Source organism: Saccopteryx bilineata, chromosome 1, assembly GCF_036850765.1.
Source record: "Saccopteryx bilineata isolate mSacBil1 chromosome 1, mSacBil1_pri_phased_curated, whole genome shotgun sequence".
Classification (NCBI taxonomy): Eukaryota; Metazoa; Chordata; class Mammalia; order Chiroptera; family Emballonuridae; genus Saccopteryx; species Saccopteryx bilineata.
The window spans coordinates 102,285,103-102,305,814 of record NC_089490.1 but is presented as its reverse complement, the minus strand read 5'-3'; the positions used below and the strand labels follow the sequence as shown (position 1 = coordinate 102,305,814).

General features: G+C 41.7%; 1 protein-coding gene across 7 annotated transcripts in view; it reads right to left on the bottom strand.

The window, feature by feature from the left end:
* The window catches only part of NR1H4 (nuclear receptor subfamily 1 group H member 4), a 73,224-nt gene that overhangs the window by 16,436 nt on the left and 36,076 nt on the right, over window positions 1–20,712 (bottom strand). For 5 of the 7 annotated variants that reach the window (XM_066262533.1, XM_066262525.1, XM_066262543.1 and 2 more), the window contains 5 exons: window positions 8,879–9,031; window positions 6,482–6,615; window positions 4,542–4,640; window positions 4,126–4,225; window positions 70–216 (listed from right to left, as the gene is read on the bottom strand). In XM_066262533.1, the coding sequence (XP_066118630.1) occupies window positions 70–216; window positions 4,126–4,225; window positions 4,542–4,640; window positions 6,482–6,615; window positions 8,879–9,031 (633 nt within the window). The remainder of the gene's footprint in view (window positions 1–69; window positions 217–4,125; window positions 4,226–4,541; window positions 4,641–6,481; window positions 6,616–8,878; window positions 9,032–20,712) is intronic. The other 2 variants (XM_066262552.1, XM_066262516.1) reach the window with 1 other exon arrangement.

The window sequence follows — 20,712 nt, the reverse complement described above, 5'->3', positions numbered from 1 at the left end:
TCACAGGTTGTACAAATTCTCACTTGCATAAAGAAACTCTTCTTACCATTAGCGAAGCCCAGTACTTACCACTCTTACGAATTCTCTCTTCCAATAGGTCAGCATGTCCAGCTGGAAGTTTCTTATTGAAAATCTCAGCTGAACGGAGGAACATAGCTTCAACTGCAGACCCTTTCAGCAAAGCAATCTGATCTTCATGGTCCAATGTCTGAAATCCTGAATGAAGATGATAATCAAATTTATATCAAGAGGTTGTAAATGCTGGCAAATAGTATATCATCATCACTATCATCCCCAATGATAAAACATTTTCATAAAATAATTCTGTAGTTGTTTTAAAATTGTGTAGTAAAGTTGGGTCAGTAAGTGTCTATTTTTCTTGCCCAAATAAAAGTTGACTTTTATTCTCATTGAGCAGGATTTGATAAACAAGTTGGGCACAATAGGATGTCAAACCCATACACACACACACACAACCACACACACATACATACATATATAATGTATATGGCAAATATATATATTATGGCAGAGACAGGCTGACACAGATGAAGCCACCTTCAAAAACTAGAAGGAAGCAGATTCTCTTTAGCCATTATTTTAGATACATTTAGTATCACAGGTCAGCTCTGCAGAATGAAAGTATCCACAAACCAGGAAAATCTTTATGTGTATCTAAAGGTTTAAAGAAATATTTAGCCAACTCATGAATTTTTAGTCAATCTGGAGAATAGGTAGTCTTTCTAATAATAATAATAATAATAATAACCCTAATCAATGTCATATTTAAGTATCTTCTCTGAACTCAGCACTGCACTATGCAGGATGGGGGAAATGACTGAAATAATGAATGAATGAATGAAGTAATGAATGGGAAACAAACACATGCCATGCCACACAAATAAAAATAAAAGAATGCCTTCAGGGTCTAAATGGCTTAGGAAAGTATTAAATGGCAATAGAAGTTTAGAGAAGAGATAATGCAGAGGGTCAAAAGGTAATGTCACTGTTCTAGAGAATCTAAGCACTCCTTTGAGAGGAGATACGCCAGGTCTCTAGCACCCTGGACAGGGCCCAGCACAGTCCTGTTCAATGATCTGCAGAATCTAATGACTCAACTAGGTCCTTCAGAAAACATTCTTTCATTATTAGTATTACATCACTAGTATTGCTATCTGTAATAACGTCATTTCTATAATTATTGTCATTTTTTTCTCAAGTGGTTTTTGCCTTTTCTTTTCATTCTGTTTTTGAAATTTTTCTTTCTGCTTTACTCATTAACCACACATTAATTATACTCTTTTTTCTCCCTCAGGAACCAGTTGAGGCACAGGATAGAAGAGGTGTATAAGATATTTTCATTGTTTTCAAATAAGCCACCTTCTTATGAAAAAGGCATTTTTTGTCTTCAAACCCAGCATATTCCTCCCTTTCCAACCTCTCTCCTCCCACAGTTTTTACTTGAATAATCTTGTTGTTTTTTATTTTTTGTTTTTGTTTTTGAATAATCTTGTTGTTGTTTTTTTGTTTTTGTTTGTTTTTGTATTTTTCTGAAGTTGGAAATGGGGAGGCAGTCAGACAGACTCTGCATGCGCCCGACCAGGATCCATCCGGCATGCCCACCAGGGGGCGATGCTCTGCCCATCTGGGGCATTGCTCTGTTGCAACCAGAGCCGTTCTAGTGCCTGAGGCAGAGGCCACAGAGCCATTCTCAGCGCCTGGGCCAACTTTGCTCCAATGGAGCCTTGGCTGCAGGAGGGGAAGAGAGAGACAGAGAGGAAGGAGAGGGGGAGGGGTGGAGAAGCAGATGGGCGCTTCTCCTGTGTGCTCTGGCTGGGAATCGAACCCGGGACTCCTGCACGCCAGGCCAACACTCTACCACTGAGCTAACCGGCCAGGGTCAAATAATCTTGTTTTTGATCCAGATTGCCTTCAGCTTAATTAGCATATAACAAATTAAGTTCCTCTTCCATTATTAACAAAAAACAAGAGAATATTAATGTTTTAATAACAAGAACTTCTTCCCTTCATTTAATTAGTTTTATGTAGGCTTTTGTTTATCCATGACACATTTAATAAAACAGCATAATGACTGCAAAAGAAGGCAAATTAACATGTTTAGTTACAATTCTATATCAGAAGTTATCTTCTGTAATTTAATATCACATTATTATGCAACTATACAAGATAGATATTATACTTTTATAGACCATGAGACTTTTTTGTGTGTGTGACAGAGACAGAGAGAGACACAGAGAGAGGGACAGATAGGGACAGAAGACAGACAGAAGGGAGAGAGACAAGAAGCATCAATTCTTTGTTGTGGCACCTTAGTTGTTCATTGATTGCTTTCTCATATGTGCCTTAACTGGGGGGCTACAGCAGAGCAAGTGACCCCTTGCTCAAGGCAGTGATCTTGGGCTCCAGCAGCAACCTTGGACCTCAAGCCAGCAACCTTTGGGCTCAAGCCAGTGACCAAGAGGTCATGTCTATGATTCCACCCTCAAGCCAGTGACTCTGTGCTCAAGCTGGTGAGCCCACACTCAAGTCGGCAACCTCAGGGCTTTGAACCTGGGTCCTCTGCATCCCAATCCGATTCTTTATCCACTGAGCCACTGCCTCATCAAGCTAGACCATGAGATTTTTATGCACTAATATATTTCTAAAACAGTGAAACAATGTAGTTATAACTCCAGTTTGGTCCTGGGAGGAGGTAAGTGTAACATGCACCTAATCTGCCACCATCTTGAATTGAACACAGAGAAACAACTTAAACCTATTGACTTAGATTGCATTGAAAATGTGTCTGGAAGAATTGGAGGGGCTAAATCCCTCTCCCTCATTCCACACATGAACACTTGTTCATCAAGTCTTATCATTTTTTGAATCTCTATTTTATTTCCTATTCTCTCCCCCACTGCTATTGCTTTATTTCAAGCCCTCTTGCCAGGACTGGTGCAATAGCATAGTAACTGATCCTGTTTGCCTCCAGTCCTGCCCTGTTCAAATCCACCCAATACAAACCTGACAAAGCAATATCTCTATAACATAAATCTCATCACTTCCCTCTCAAAAAAATAAAAAGCCACCAAAGAACACTTTATCATCCAGAGGATAATAAAGAATTAAAAATCCTTAGTTAGAATTAAAATTCTTAGTTTCTAATCAGTCTGGTACCAGCTTACCTTACATCTAACCAAGGAACCAAAGGCATTACACTCCAACCACACTGAATTTATTTTCCCCATCTCTAAGAATTCTATTCTTGCTCGTGCATTATTATATTTTCACAAGCAAATTTCTTGACTTCAAATGCCTCTTCCCCTTCAGGCTACCTAAAAAGCTTCTTTGTGTTTTAGACCCAACTCAAATATGATTCTATAAGAAGCCTTCCTGTCATTCTCAGATACAGTTTGCAATTATTTCCTCTCTTTTATACAGCACTTTGTATATACTTTTTTTATTATGGCCTTTAATCACCTCCTTGAAGGTAATAACTAGGTACTTAGTATAGGGTAGGTATCAACAAATACTTATTTTAAAAAGAATAAGTGGTCCCTGGCTTGTTGGCTCAGTGGATACAGCATTGACCCATATGGATGTCCCAGGTTTGATTTCTAGTCAGGGCACACAAAAGAAGCAACCATCTGCTTCTCTTTCTCTCTCCCTTCTCTCCCTCTTTCCCTCCTGCAGCCAGTGGCTCGAATGGTTTGAGCACCCACCCCAGGTGCTGAGGATAGCTCAGTTGGTCTGAGTGCATCAGCCTCAGATGCTAAAAATAGCTCAGTTGATTACAGCATCAGCCCCAGATAGGAGTTGCTGGGTGGATCCCAGTGGAGGTGCATGCAGCAGTCTGTTTCATTTTCTTCCCTCCTCTCACTTAAAAAAAATAAATAAGTGGATGAATCACAACTTTTCAAGGTTTCAATTTCTTAATTTATCAATTTGGAAAACTTACTATAAATGATTTTAAATATTCTAGCTGGGTCTAACATTTTATATCTAGAGTAGACACATTAAATCAAATATGCAATAATTCTCATTTTGCAATGAACAGACCTGCTTCTTTTAATGTCATAAGTATATTGCACAGCATAGCAGAAAAGTAACTACATGTAAAGATACCTGGCAGCTTTTTTGTGAATTCTACGAGAATCTGTACATGACTGGTAGCCATTTCAGTTAAAATGAGAAAATTTTCTTCTGCACTGAATTCTTCTTTTAACTAAATTTTAAGAAGAAAGCAAATGATTAATAAGTATATAAAAGGAGACAGCAATATAAAATCATTAGGCTAGACAACCAGATAACATTTAAAGACCCAGCTCATAGTTTTCAGATCCATTGAGAGCAATTACTGTTACCATGATAGATATGAGACTTCTTACTCATTAGTTATCTAATGCTGCTAAAAGTTTAAATGTATAACTTAAATTCTCAGCTCTAACCATTTTAAAGTAACATATTTATATATTAATTCCACCTCCAGTATAGTAAGAGCCCCAGAATTTAAACCATGCATTTTTAGATATTGAACATACAATTTTATTTGTGATTTCCTGAGGCATCCTCTGTTTGCTGTATGAATCCATAATATGCTGTAGAAGGTTCTGCTGATCTGGGGTGAGTTCAGTTTTCTCCTACACTGGCAAAAAAATAAAAGGTGTTAGGGAGGGTGGTTATAAAGCATGCACATATATAGGCCCTGGCCGGTTGGCTCAGCGGTAGAGCGTCAGCCTGGCGTGCGGGGGACCCGGGTTCAATTCCCGGCCAGGGCACATAGGAGAAGCGCCCATTTGCTTCTCCACCCCCACCCCTTCCTCTCTGTCTCTCTCTTCCCCTCCCGCAGCCAAGGCTCCATTGGAGCAAAGATGGCCTGGGCGCTGGGGATGGCTCCTTGGCCTCTGCCCTAGGCGCTACAGTGGCTCTGGTCACGGCAGAGTGACGCCCCAGAGGGGCAGAGCATCGCCCCCTGGTGGGCCTGCCGGGTGGATCCCGGTCGGGTGCATGTGGGAGTCTGTCTGACTGTCTCTCCCCGTTTCCAGCTTCAGAAAAAATACAAAAAAAAAAAAAAAAAGCATGCACATATATATAATGCATACTTATGGAGTAATCTAATATCAGAAATTGTTGGGGAAAGCCTTAATATGGCAGGAACAATATACACTGACATAATATGCCATCATTTTTTCTAAGTTTTGTGGTGAACCATATTATATTTAAATGAATTTGTCCCAAGTTACTCATTTTCTTTTCTGTAAAATAGAGAAAACAAAATATTTTTTAATGTATTTCTTAGGAATAAGTAATAGTCTGGATACAAAGCCTATTGGGTCCATTCATAGAGAAGTTCAGTGAAAGTTCAAGGTCATAATTAAAAAAAGTTCCCACATATAAAATGGAGAACCCATTTGCAGGTATTTATTTAGAGCAGGAGCTGACAAACTGTGGACCATGGACCAAATCCACCTATTTTTATAAATCCATTGGAAGATAACCATACTCATTTTTTCATGTTTTATCAATGCTAGTCAACATTGAACAGTTGAGATGGAGATTATATGTGGCCAAAGCCTAAAATATTTGGCCCTTTACAGAAAACATTTGCTGACCCCTGAAGCAGAGAGTCATCAACCTGGACAATTCAGACCCTAAACATCTCTTTCTCCCTTACTAGCATCTTTTGAAGAGGGTGAGTAATTGTGCCAACTCTATGCTTCCTGATACCAAAGTGTTACCGATGAAGCACTATGGCAAAACAATATTTTTATATCAAATAATTTTCCTGAAAGAAATATAGAATAATACATTTGAAAAACAGAATGCAGATGAAGTTTTGTGAGTACTGTAATAAATATTGAGAATGGTATAACTTGAATAAAAGTGTATTATAGGTTTTTCAGCTAATAGCAAATTAAAATTCCTTGAAATACCCTGAACGTTATCAATTTGTTTAGCTAATCACACAAGATGCCATTCCTCTATTTGTCCTAAGTTGCTCAAAGGATTTCTGGGGTAATTTGTTGCCTCAGTGGAAAGGGCTTTCCTCTGTGGGTCCATAGATGTGTATTTGCTCTGTTTTAGCCATTGATAAAGACGGATTCACAAGCCTCTACTGAGCTCACACCCTAGTCTGAACCTTTCTTCTCACTGGCAGGGAAACAATGGTTATCAAAACTCAGTTTGAAAAACCTATTGTATACACCAAACCATTTTTACTGGCAACCTCTGGGGTAGTAAGAATGGTATGCGGAAAAGGGAGGAGAACTTTCACTTTTTCACTTTATACACTGCTTTTATCTGAATTTTACACAGAAGTATGTATTACTCTCTTGATTAAAAAGAGGTCCATCTGAGGCACAATTGAAATGAAATTCTGCTCGTAGCTGTGGTTCTCCTTTGAAAGCCTCCCAGCCACATCACTACAAGCCTAGAAGCTCAGCTGCTATTGGCTTTGGCAGACACTGTTGCATGTTATTACCCTGCATAACTTAGTTGTCGAGGTCACTTGTCGCAAGTCACGTCCTTCGCTGTCTTCATTAATGGTCTGGTCTGAATGCCGTTTCACGTTTTTTCTCAGTCGTTTAGATTTACACTGAATTTCAGTTAACAAGCCTGAAAAAAATAAACATAGAGACTTAACCAACCACAGAAACTACTGTTGGGTGTGTGGTCACGAGGCAGCTGATAAACAGTTGGCTCATAAGCTTCCCTATGCAATGTGGCATGGAGCCAATTCTAGCCCTTCTGATGTTTTAAGCCTTGGCCTTGAATGAGAAATTTGTTCAGTGTGAGTCTCAGTTTCTTTATTTGTAGAGAGGGAATAATATCTACTTTGTGGGGTTTTATTTAACTTTGTGTTAAATGTTATCATGTAAATTTTTTTAAATTCAGTGAGAGGAACAGAGGCAGAGAGACAGACTTCCACCTATGCCAGAACCAGGATCAACCCAGTAAGCCCTCTAGGGGGCAATGCTCTGCCAATCTAGGGCATTGCTCTGTTGCTCAGCAACTGAGCTCTTCTTAACGCTTGAGGCAGAGGCCATGGAGCCATCCTCAGTGCCCAAGGCCAACTTGCTCCAATTGAGCCATGGCTACAGGAAGGGAAGAGAGAGAGAAGGAGACAGAGAAGTGAGAGGGGGAGAGGGGGAGAAGCAGATGGGCACTTCTTCTGTGTACCCTGACTGGGAATCGAACCTGGGACAGGCTGACGCTCAATCACTGAACCAACCGGCCAGGGCCTCATGTCATTTTTTTTAAGTGAGTTTTATATAAAGGATGTATTGCCAAAGCATTGCACAAATGCAAAGTATTCAATCAATAAAATGAAGATGACACTCCTTATTCCTGTTCTAAGGAACTTTGAAAGTTATTGTTTCAAAACATAGTATTAATATTATTTTTTCATCCATGTTTACATAACTGTATCATAAGACATGTATTCAGTTTCACACTAAACATATAAGTAAACATGTTGAATAAAACAAATATCAAGAACCTTTAGAAAAAATTTTTAAATCCTGTTAATTTTCAGAACTGTATAAATTATTGAGATCATAATTACAGATAAAAATAACTCAAGGGGATTTAGAAATGTTATTTTGAATAATCATATAATATCACCATTAATTTACACTTAAACAACTATAAAAATAACGTAGAATGATATTCCACATTCCCATTTAACTTCCTCATTCTCTCAATTTTAATGAAACAAAATTCCAGGAATTTCTTCGTCCAGGAAATTCAGTTTATATTAAAGCTTTGCATCTGTTACTGGACAAGTTTATGTTCATAAACAATATCCTAGACTCTGATAGGTGGAGTCCTGAAAAAATGTCCTCAGTGCTTCAGTTGGGGCGAGTTCATGTTTAAGTTATGTGCAACACGAACCACCCCGTGTCAGAGCAAATGTTTCCATTGCGAGATTGGGTTCCAGCAGCAGCCCCTACTGCAGTCTCCCGTTTCATACATGCTAAGAGGAGATTGGGATCGGCCACTATAAAACTTTCATCCCCCTGGAGCTGGATTGTTTACACCGACCTATTTTCCCCCTCCTGCACTCATTATTTCACTGGGTCCAGCCCAGCTGCCTGGACAGTTTGGGAACAATAGAACTGGAATCGCCTTCCAAAGGCTTTTATTTCATGTGGCATTCCCTCCCTGACTGTTATCATCCCCTTGGTGACATTTGTTTGTCTGTTTGTGTTTTGAGGTGGAACAGGACATATCTCAGAATCTGAGTGGTCTGTAGAATTTGCAGAATGAAAAATTAATATGTTATATACCAGCATGCGTTCCAAATGCTGATGAAGATTATGGTTTCCTCACAAAGCCAGCAGTTAATATAATGTCTTTTCTTTATCAGATTGAAGGGCCAAATGATATTAAAACTTAGGGTAGTTAATTTCCTGTGCAAACCTATACAAATTGGTTCAGAGCTGCACCCGAAAAAGGGCAGGGGGAATTCTTAATAAAATGACTTGATTTTAAACTCTATTTAGATGATTCAGAGGCAGTTATCTTATTCTTCATTTTTCCCCACAACTGTGAATTGTTATGCTAATTAAAAAATAAATTAAAAAGATAGTAAAACAAATTTGGAGGAAACTTAAGACTGCCACTCTCTGTAGTTTATTAAAATAGCGCCACTTCTCTCAGCAACAGTAAACAGCGAGCTGTTCCTCTCGGGGGACTAGGATGCTCTGCGACCGACAGTTTGGACGAGTCCAGTGGTCCATTATCCTTTCAAAGAACTCAGGCGGCTGAGTCAGGTCCTCTCTGTCATTACGTCAGGTAACATGCTCATGAGAGGGGTTACCTGACATCTGCCGTCTGAAGAGAGGTTCAGTGGAACATAATTACTGGACGTAAATACCTCTACACGTACATTCAGCCAACATGCCCATCTCCCGGCACTTCCTCAGCCGGCACTCCTGGCACTTCCTGCGCATGTACATGTCCATCACGCAGCTGCCCCCGTTCTTACACTTGTACACGGCGTTCTTGGTGATGCTTCTCCTGAAGAACCCTGCGGAAGAAACACAGAAAGGGATGAAAAGGCCCCCAGCAGCTTCTACTCAGGAAGACGCACGAGGACGAGGACGAGGACGAGGACGGAGGTGCCCAGGCGTTTTCTTGTGAACCCCTGGAGGGCAGCATGCAGGCCACCCGTCTGCGTCCTGTTGACAAAGCGTCTTCAACTCTACTGCCTCATCTGGAAGCCTGCTGGTTTTCATTCATCTCTCAAAAAAGAAGACATGCTTAGGGGGAAAAAAAATCTTAGTTGTTTTGTTTTGTTTTTAGATAAATCGTGTTTATTATATCTTCACTGGGGCCCATTAAGTACTGGGATAACGGGTCTAGGGATTAGTGGCACTGAGACAAGTAAGTCATCTCTGCCCTCTTAGAGGCGGGCGGGTTGAAGGCAAAGCCATGCAGACGACCAGACAAGTACAATGAAGCCGTCCTGGGCTGTGCTGGGGCACAGGAGGCAAGGAGAACGGTCTGTTCTGGAGGATGGGGTCAGACTCGGAAGTGAGTGTTGATCTAAGTTTTGGAAAATGAGCTGCTGTTTTACCAGGCAGACAGGGAGAGGTCACATGCAAGGTTTCAAGTCAGTACTTTAATAAGCCCAGCTTGGTGTAACAATAGAAATGCCAACCTTGACTGAAAAGCAAACGTCTCCCCTAGGAAGTGTAGCCACACAGCTGCAGCCTGCTACAGTCGAGCTGTCCGGGCTCTGGGAGGGAGGGAATGACTTTCTTTCTGCTTCTCCTTTTCTCCACTTTCCACTGCTACTCCTTCTCCTCCATCAGGCTAAGCATAGTTTCTGACACTTCCAGAGCCGATGTGGAGGGGCAAATAAGGAGAGGATGGTGGGAGGTGAGGGAAGAAGCGACAGGAACGTTTTTACAGCACTGGCCTGTGTTGTTAGAGTCAGGCTAACAGAGTAGCAAGTCTCTGAAACTGACTTTCTGCCTTGGGTTGGGCTCTTTAGAACACCTCTCATCACTGGAAGGCATTGCTCTGCCATCCCTTGATGAGGTCAAATGCTTCTCTCCTCCAGTCCAGGGCTTGTCTTTCCTACAGGCCTAGGGCATCTAGGAATCTGGCAGTTTACCTCTACGCTCTTAGCTCTGAGGACCCTCCACGTGGCCCCCGTACCATGGGCTTCAGAGAACCCCTTGCTGACTTTCTCTGGTCCAACAAACTTTGGGGCAGAGAGATCTCTCCCACTTATCCATAAACAGCCAGTTATGCTTCCTCTTGCCCTTTCAACTTTTCAGGTGAAATCCAGGTGCCAGTCCCAGTCTCCCTCAGCTTCAACATGTCAATCTCCTCAGTGGATCCTGTTGAAGGCCCTTTCATTGGGCCTTGGGCAGAAAGGCCTCCTTGGTATATAGATTTTACCTGGGGAAGAGGCAACATCTTTTCCTAATTAACAAAAGTACCATATGTTCCAGTGGTTGGTCCCACAGCAGACACCCACAGCCCACATTTACCCCTTTCCAATGGGGATGTGAGATATACAGCATGTTAGTCACATGCATCAAAGTCTTTAGAGCAGCAGTTCTCAAGTTGGCTTTAGGCGACCCCTGTGTTTTGGCCGTTCGACCCCGGCCGGGGTCGTGACCCACAGGTTGAGAACCGCTGCTTTAGAGCAATACTGCTCTATAATGTCCAGTTACTGCCTACTTCAAACCATCAAAGTAGGTTAAGTATTTAATTGGGTTTTTATTGTCCTCTGCAAGGTGGGCTCTCTTTGGAATGTGTCATCTAGTATTTTCATGCCAAAACTGAGACAAGTGTCCTTTCTATTTTAACAGCCTGTTGGAATAATATTTAACATTTATTAAGCACTCATTAGCTGTTATTCTATTTCACCTGCATTTAGTGATTTAATCCTTATTCTCAATTTTTTTTTGAGAGGGGAGATAGTGAGGCACACTCCTGCATGCAGCCCCACCAGGATTAACCCAGCAACTGCTGTCTGAGGCCAATGTGCAAATCAACCAAGCTATTTTTAACACCTGAGGCTGACATGCTCGGCAAAAACAAGCTATCCTCAGCACCTGGGGCCAAAGCTCAAACTAACTGAGCCACTGGTTGCAGGAGAAGGAGAGAGAGAAAGGGAGGAGATGGAGGGGGAGAGGGAAGGGGAAAGGGTAGGGGAGGGAAAGAGGGAGAAGGAGGAGGAGAGAGGCAGATGGTTGCTTCTCTTGTGTGCCCTGACTGGGAATAAAACCTGAGACATCTATATGCTGGGATGACACTCTATACACTGAGCCTTCCAGCCAGGGCCCCTCATATCAACTTTATGATAAAAATATTATATGTTCCCATATTATAGAATTTTAAAAGAAGCCATGGAGAGGTTAAGTAACTTGGCCATGCTCACATGGCTAACAAATGGACTAGGAGGATTCAAACCCAGGTGGTCATGAACCAAAGTCCACACCCTTAAGCACTCTGCATGCTATAATTATCTCCCTGGGGTCACAAAAGAGTAGAATGACTTAATATTAAGTATCTATAATCCCAAAGCTGCATTCTCTGACCTGGGAAATACCAAGATGAGTAAAGCATTCTTGTCCCCAGAGCTTCCAACTTACTGGGAAGACAAAGAAGTAAATTTCCAGCATAATACAAACAAGACAATAAGATAGCTAATTAAACAATAAATTATGGGAATGTAGATGAAAAGTGACCATTTCAGGGCCACACTGTATGACTATGAAGGTTGTGCCAAATGTAAGGGCAGAGGGTAGCGAGTCCATCGCAGACATGAAGACTTGATTTTTGTTATGACAACCTTTCCAGCAGAAGCCAACAAATGATGATTCTAGTAAACTAAATATAATGGGACAATTTCCCAACAGCTGGAAGTCAAGTGTCTTGAGGAAAAGGCATTATAAGGGCTGGGAATAACCCGGATTATTTCCGAGTAGGAGGAATCAGGACAGAATTCATGAGGGAAGTAGAATTTGAGCTGGATCTTAGAGAATAAGTAGGAGTTGAAACACAGACTGTGAAGAAGGAAGGACATTCTGGAAATGAGCAAAAGGAGGAGAAATGCCAAGGGAGTCTGAATAATCTGTCCTGATGGGAGGTTATCAGGAGCAGCTGAATTAGGGGGAGGTGGCTGAGGGAATGTAGTGGGACAGAACGTGGTCAAGTGCCTTTCAATGCCAACCTAAGGAGTTGAGTCTTGACTGTGTAGAAAGAGAAGCCATTTTGGGTTTTGGCAGGGGAGGATATGACCTAACCTGCATTTTGGAAAGAATCCTTGGTGCAGAGGAAGGAAAGGTGGAACAGGGAGACTGGAGACAGGAGACTAACCAGCCAAGTGGTGATCCATGCGTAGACTTGATGGGGGGGGGGGGGGGGGGGGAGGAACAGGGACGAAACCAAAGAATAATCTGGACTTGGTAACTAACTAAATATGAAATCAGAGGCTGAAGGAAAAGTTAGAGATGTCAAAGATAAAAGATTAATAGACTTGCTTGTGAATTCGTCATTTGGCATAACTTGCAGTAGTAAAGATCGTACCATTTTTCTAAATGTCAAATTCAATCACGGGAAGTCTAAAAAAGACTAAGCTTCAGATCAAAGTTGATATTGGATGTACAAATATCAAAGTATGCATTTAAAAAAGACTATAGGTATAAAATATTTTTTTCCTGGTACCAAATCATTGAACTCAATGACCACATTAGCTTACCTGATCTTTTTACTAATCTTCAGCCCAGCCCAGACAATTCCCCTTAACACCATCGGATACTGGTAGCTCAATAGTTAGCAGAAATAAACTCCTTATTCCAAAAGAGCCAAAGAAACAATGTGTAGGAAAGATCAGTAAGTTTCTTTTCACTCTGACATTAACTGAGAAAGAAATTATCATCTCAATAGCTGAATTAATTAGCTTTCACTCTGAGATGGCAACACAATATTATCATTATATCATGTAAAAATGGGTGCATATACTGTATTTATACTTATGCAAATCCATCCATACACATACTATTGTCTCTATCTTGTGCATATTCCATAATGCCCATATCAGAAAGTCATTTGAAAATGAATGGAAAAGAAATTCACTGAGGACCTGAGAAGCTTCCCAGTAACAAAAGCTGAGTAGACAAGACTGGCTTTGCACTACGGGCTTCCTGAGGTGGCAGAAAACAGCCTTAGACTGGTAATATGGAGCTTTCAAATATGCAGAATATTGCACACTCTGCTTTTCTGTGTCTTTATACACGTGGAACCCACATGCCACACCCTACTCCCAACTCGTGCACACATGTGTGCATGTGTACATATGTACACACAAACACACATGCACAAGCCAGACTGCAGTAACTGACAGTAGGCTACCTATTACTTTGAAACCATGGTCGTTTAAAACTTTAAGGGTCTCTGCCCTGGCTGGGTAGCTCAGTTGGTTAGAGTATTTTCCAGATAAGTCAAGGTTAAGGATTTGATCTCCAGTCAGGGCACATACAAGAATCAACCAATGAATGCGTATATAAATGGAACAACAAATCCATGTTTCTCTTTCTTTTTCTCTCTCTCTCTCCCTTCTCTGAAATTCAGTAATTTATTTTAAAAAGAAACCAAAACTTTAAGGGTCTCGATTCTTTGAAAACAGCAACGAACACAAAGCTGAGCAACTAGTGATCGTTTCATCCAATATGGCTCAAATAGAGTTACACTTTAAAGCTGGCTCAGCATACTGTAGAATAAATAGGGCTCCCTTACCCATTTACATAGAGTTTATTTTGTATCAGACACTGTTCTAAACACTTTCCAGATGCCTATTCACTTAACATTTGTAACAATCCTATGATGTAGTCTATTATTATCTCCCCCTTATAGAGAAGGAGTCTGAGTTACATTCTTTTTTTTTTTTTTTTTGTATTTTTTCTGAAGCTGGAAACGGGGAGAGACAGTCAGACAGACTCTCGCATGCACCCGACCGGGATCCACCTGGCACGCCCACCAGGGGCGGAAGCTCTGCCCACCAGGGGGCGATGCTCTGCCCCTCCGGAGCATCGCGTTGTTGTGACCAGAGCCACTCTAGCGCCTGGGGCAGAGGCCAAGGAGCCATCCCCAGTGCCCGGGCCATCTTTGCTCCAATGGAGCCTCGGCAGCGGGAGGGGAAGAGAGAGACAGAGAGGAAGGAGAGGGGGGTGGAGAAGCAGATGGGCGCTTCTCCTGTGTGCCCTGGCCGGGAATCGAACCCGGGACCCCTGCACGCCAGGCCGACGCTCTACCACTGAGCAAACCAGCCAGGGCTAGAGTTACATTCTTAAAACTTCTCATTAGAAATGAATCTCGCCAAATCCCACAGAGCATGTTAAGTGCTCCATAGTTTCTTCCCCATCTCCAAAAAGTCTTCAGAAACATCCTTCCCTCCTCCTGCACCCCAGTTGTCTATCCCACCTCTATCTTATTGTTAGGAAGCTGCAAAGAGATACAAGCTAGAGAGAAGGCTGCCAATACTAAAACGCAAGCTTTGGTTTCCATCACACACTTTCATGATCTTTAGGATCCCAGGTTTTATCCTTAAGCTTCTCTATGAAATTTTTTAAACTTGATAACAGAGTCCTTGTCACCTGGCAAGAGCTGTTTCAGACTGTTGTTTCTGAAAAGAAAACCCTCAGACTTTTGAGATGCAGTTGATGAAAATTATCGTTGACTATTTTGTTTCTGCTAATCATTGACTTTACGTTTCTTTTTCCCTTAATGTCTTACAGTCATAAGAAAATGTCTACCTGACTTTCCCAACATTTATTTTTGCCAGCTATAATTTCTACTGATTTATTTTATTAAATAGTTTTAAAAAGACATACTTTGAATTATTTTTGGAAGTTGCCTGACATCATTAATAAGTAGACAAATGTATAAAGAATTCAGTAGTCAAACGGCATTTATCTAACTTTTATAGTCTCTTCTGTCAAAATGTACCAGGAAAAAAAACATATTTTTTATACCATGAAATGAGAGAAAAGTTCATGAAAACAGCATAAGTTAGAAAAAGTTTGAATAAAGCCCCATCAAGGTATCAAAAATGTTGATGAATCTGTGAAAGATAGAAAACAGTAAATTTATGAAGAAACATGGTCCAAGGTGCATAAGAATGGAGAAGTAAGAGCAATGGAGGAAGGCCCAAGTTCAGATACAAGGAGATGCAGGTGGCCCTAAAGCATTCACAGGGAGAATGGTGCTAAGCCAGGAGGAGTTGATTAACCATGCAGGGCAAATTCACATACACACACACACACACACACACACACAACACTCCTCTTTCCCTGCCTATTTTTGTATGGCCCACAACCTAAGAATGGTTTTTACTTTTTTAAAATTTTTTATTTTATTTATTCATTTTAGAGAGGAGAGAGAGAGGGAGGGAGAGAGAAAGACAGAGAGAGGAGAGAGAGACAGGGGGGAGGAGCTAGAAGCATCAACTCCCATATGTGCCTTGACCAGGCAAGCCCAGGGTTTCGAACCGGCGACCTCAGCATTTCCAGGTTGACACTTTATCCACTGCACCACCATAGGTCAGGCCGGTTTTTACATTTTTAATGGTTGAAAAACCATTTTAAAAAATATTTTATGGCCCTGGCCAGTTTGCTCAGTGGTAGAGCGTCGGCCTGGTGTGCAGGAGTCCCAGGTTCAATTCCCAGCCAGGACACACAGGAGAAGCGCCCATCTTCTTCTCCACCCCTCCCCCTCTCCTTCCTCTCTGTCTCTGTCTTCCCCTCCTGCAGCCAGGGCTCCAATTGGAGCAAGGTTGATCTGGGCGCTGAGGATGGCTCTGTGGCCTCTGCCTCAGGCGCTAGAATGGCTCTGGTTGCAACAGAGCATTGCCCCCTAGTGGGCATGCCAGGTGGATCCCGGTCGGGTGCATGCGGGAGTCTGTCTGACTGCCTCCCCGTTTCCAACTTCAGAAAAATACAAATATATATATATATTTTTTCTGGTATTTCAAAATTACAATTTTCAAATTTCAGTATTCACACAAAGTATGTTAGCACACAGCCAAGCTCAGTCATTTACATAGTGTCTGCTTTTGCATTGTAATGGTAGAGTCAAATAGTTGTGACAGAGATCTTAATATTCACAAAACCTAAAATACAGGCCTTTACAGAGAAAGTGTGCCAAATCCCATGCTAATCCATGGATAGCAGTATTTCCATGCAGTCTCTAAACACCTGGACAAACTGATACCTCTTCAATTTCTTTCTCAACCCAGGCCGATCTCACAAACCCCAGATGCACAAACCCAGCCACCCACTCATTGTTTCCCTTGGATATCTCATAGGCACTTTCCACTCAACCTGTCTGATGGAACATCTACTTGTACACCCTGTCACACTCCTCCCCAGCCTCCCCATCCCCACAAATACCCACACCAGCCTCCCTATCACTCAGGCCAAAATCTGGGGAGTCATTTTTACCTCATTTCTTTCTCTCCCGGCCCCATCAGCAAGTCCCATTTAGTTTTGTTTTCTGTCAAACTTTGCTGTGTTCCTGTTGTACACTTCGGGCCAACCATGTTACCTGTACCTATACGGCAGTCAATATTTGGTAAAGGAATGAAGGGACAGACTTAACATACTGTCAATAGGTGTCTCATTGTTTGAGAGATTAGAAATTAAATCCCAATAATAACAAATGCAATTGTATGGTATAGCATTTGTCTTGTGAGATGGACAGGTTTCTAAACTTCAAACAGATCCCCAATCAAAACACAGCTTTGCTTTTTAGACTTTCCTGACAGCTTTTGATTGAGGTTCTGAAATTATACCTTTTAATGCTCTGTGGAATTAGAAATAAAGATAAACAGATGCCTTGGAAGTCTAGAGATAAGATCCCATGTCAAACGGTGGTTGGTGTTCTCTCTGGGACCAACTCAAAGTTGGATAAGGAGTACACCAACTGATAATAAAATACTTCACCCTGTGTGAGATTCCTATGATCTGCACATGATTCTGGGGAATAAGCATCCCCAAACATAAGCCTTTTAAAGATTTTATTTATTCATTATAGAGAGAAGGGAGAGAAAGAAGGGGGGAGGAGCAGAAAGCATCAACTCTCATATGTGCCTTGACCAGGCAAGCCCAGGGTTTCAAACCGGCAACCTCAGCGCTTCCAGGTCAACGCTTTATCCACTGCGCCACCACAGGTCAGGCCCCAAACATAAGCCAAATGGAATTTCTCATCAGCCAGGCAAGGTGTGAGCTTGGAAAAGGTTAAATTTGAGGAGAGAAATACAGGAATACTGTATAATATGTCTTATCCCTAGTTCTCCCAGCTCCAGGAACAAAGTGTTTCTAATAGGTTACACACAAGGTTAATCTAAGATATGGAGGTGACCACCAACATAACTAAGTGAAAGTGAACTAAATATTAAAATGGAACATCAGAATTCATGCGCTGCAGCAAAAGCAGAGCTTAGAGAGAGAACAAAGAGCAGTGAATGCACATACTAGAAAAGAAGAAAGATCTAAAATCTAAAAACAAAAGAGAGAAAATTAAATCTAAAGCAGAAGAGAAATAATAAAAATTAGAACAGAAAGCAATGAAACTGAAAATAGGAAAACAACAGAGAAAATCAATGAAACCAAAAGCTGGTTCTTTGAAAAGGTCAATAAAATGGCTACATCTCTAACAAGGCTAACCAAAAAAAAAAAAAAAAAGAGAGACAAATTATTAATATCAGAAATGAAAGTGGGGTCATCACTACTAACCCAATGGACATTAAAAAGATAATAAAAGAATATTATGAACAACTCAAGGTCTCCTCTGTCTTTTCTTCTGTGTTTGAGGGGAGGGGAGGGGAGATAGCTCTATAAAAATAAACAAACAATTCAAATAACAAAAAAAAATGCAAAATACAAAACAGAAAAATTACATAGTGTTTATCAGTGGTTCCCTTTGGTGGTCAGAACTTGGGGTGTAGAGGGGTGGAATATGGGCTTTTTCCAATTGTATGCTCTTTGAACAAGTTGACCTTTGAATCAGGTATACTCGTTTCTTTGCCAAAATATTTATTACATGATAAAGTCATCTAAAGGAGTTGAAAGCAAAAACCCACTGATATCCTCACCCTCCTACTCTTTCTTCCCCTCCTCTCCCTTCTTCTCCTCTTCTTTTTCTCCTTCTCCTCCCCTTCTTCTCTTCCTTCTTCTCCTTCCTCACTACCACCATCATCATCTCACTCTCCTTCTCATCATCTTCATTATTATCCTCCTTTTGCAGGTGAAGAGTCTGAAGCTCAGAAATGTTAAGTGACTTGGAACATCTGGGAAAAGAATCAGCTGGGTTGGAATCTAGGTTGACTGCCTTCAGCGTCCTCCTTTTCTTGTGATGTTTATAACACATTACAAAAGGCTGCCAACACAGTGAAATGGTTTAAACACACTTCCCCCCTTGCATCACACTGTAAGATAATTGGCCCTACAGAGACCATTATTATCATTATTAAATTTTATAAAATCATATATCAAAATCAAATAGGATTTTAGTAAGTTTGTGAGTCAGGGCACCTCGGCCCTGACCCATAAAAAAAAAAGAACTATTGAAAATACTCGGCCCTGGCCAGTTGGCTCAGCGGCAGAGCGTTGGCCTAGCGTGCGGGGGACCCAGGTTCGATTCCCGGCCAGGGCACATAGGAGAAGCGCCCATTTGCTTCTCTACCCCCCCCCTCCTTCTTCTCTGTCTCTCTCTTCCCCTCCCGCAGCCAAGGCTCCATTGGAGCAAAGATGGCCCGGGCGCTGGGGATGGCTCCTTGGCCTCTGCCCCAGGCTCTAGAGTGGCTCTGGTCGACCCCTGGTGGGCATGCCGGGTGGATCCCGGTTGGGCGCATGCGGGAGTCTGTCTGACTGTCTCTCCCCGTTTCCAGCTTCAGAAAAATACAAAAGAAAAGAAAAGAAAAAAGAAAATACTCTACATCTATTTTATACACCAGAATAGTTTCAGTAATTATGACATCCTTTCTACAACTTTAGAACTAAGTTTCAATATTGGTTCACTATCTTCTATTTAAAAAAATGTTCAAAAGGTCAATAGGTTACCCATTTACTCATAAAATGCCTTCTAAGAATTCTACCATTCTCTCAGCAGGAAAATGTGACTGACACTGACCTATTTGAAAATGTGACCATTTTAAACTTCCAGTCAGCTGCAGATGGACTTTGTTAGTTGAGGTTTGAATCAAAATTCGTTCAGACATTAGCATATTTCCATATGCCCCACTGATAACTGAGGGGGGAAGAAAGCTCTAGATTTAATCTAGTGCTGAGCAAATGGCATTCATTGTCCCTCTGATTTATGCTTGTGTTCCGAAGTATGATTTTTTTTAAAAAAAATCAACATTTCTCTCATCTTTGCCATAAATGTCTATGAAAAACAAAATACTCAGAGAAATGAAAATATTTCTAATAGGAGCAGATTGAAAGAGACCAAAGAAATCAGGAAGGGTAGCCATGATCTTTGTTATTTGTTTAGGTTTTTAAATTTTTTTCTCGTGTGTGTGTGTGTGTGTGTGTGTGTGTGTGCGCGTGCGTGCGTGAGGTATCACAGGTCTGACACATCTGCAGTGAAGTCCTAAAGCAACAGAGCTGTCAGGACCTCACATATAAAAACCTAGCTTAATCCTCAAACTGACCCTGTGAAATAGGTATTATACCTGTTTTGGAGATTGAAGGCTCAAAGAAGTAAAGTTAAATATTTTGCAAACAAAGAATTGGCTAGCTAGATACCCACTATATCTCCTTATATTCCAGAGAGCGCCCTCTACCGTAAAGGCAGCACAGTTGAACTAAACCTTTCCCAGACTTCCCTTGCAGCTAATATGTAGATACGATTGAAGATCTGCCAGACGCCTTTCCTTATAAGACATTTGGAAATTGGAAAGTGAAGCAAGAGCTGTGCTACTGCTGCTTTTGTTGTTGCTGATGGCGAGCAGCATCGTGGGGTTTGCTGTGTGTTAGGCTGCCAGCATGGGACACTGGTTCAAGCACAGGGCGCCCTGTTCTGTGTCCCCCCCCCTTCACTAAGCTAGGGCAATTTTCATTTGTTATCTCAAGAAAACATAAACAAAGCACAACGGAGCCAATTATTTGCTTTCAGTCACCAAAGCCTCAGTTTCAAGATCCCAGGCACTAAATTTCCCCAAGTTGGTAGAGGCAGGCAGTCAAAAAGGAAATGACAAGAACTCTGTTCCTCTCACGCCCCTACACCCCTCATCCCCAGACTGAGGCGTGGATGGGTGCAATGAAATATTATAGAAACCCCATGATATTCAGGAGTCCTAGGACAGAGAGACTCTTGGATCTTTTCCTGGGGAGCATCAGAAGAGGGCCTGGGGTTCCCTGGACGCAGCAGGGCAAAGGGCAGGTAAAATGGCTGCACGGGTTCTCCGGGAAGCCAGGCATGCCAGCACACCGCTAGCGCAGCATCAGGGACCAAAGCCTAAGTTCTCCCGCCATACCCCTGAATTCTCCTCAGGGGGACCAGGCTTTGCTGCAGCCCTCAGGTAAGAAGGTGAGCCGGCCCAGTTTACCGACTTTAGGGGATTATGCCCTTGGCGTGGACAACAGCAATACCTTAATACCTAAATGAGCTCTTGATTTTCTCCCTTTGACCACTGAATATGTTAATGTTAGCCTTCAACAAATAAATCAAAGAGATCAATGATAACTT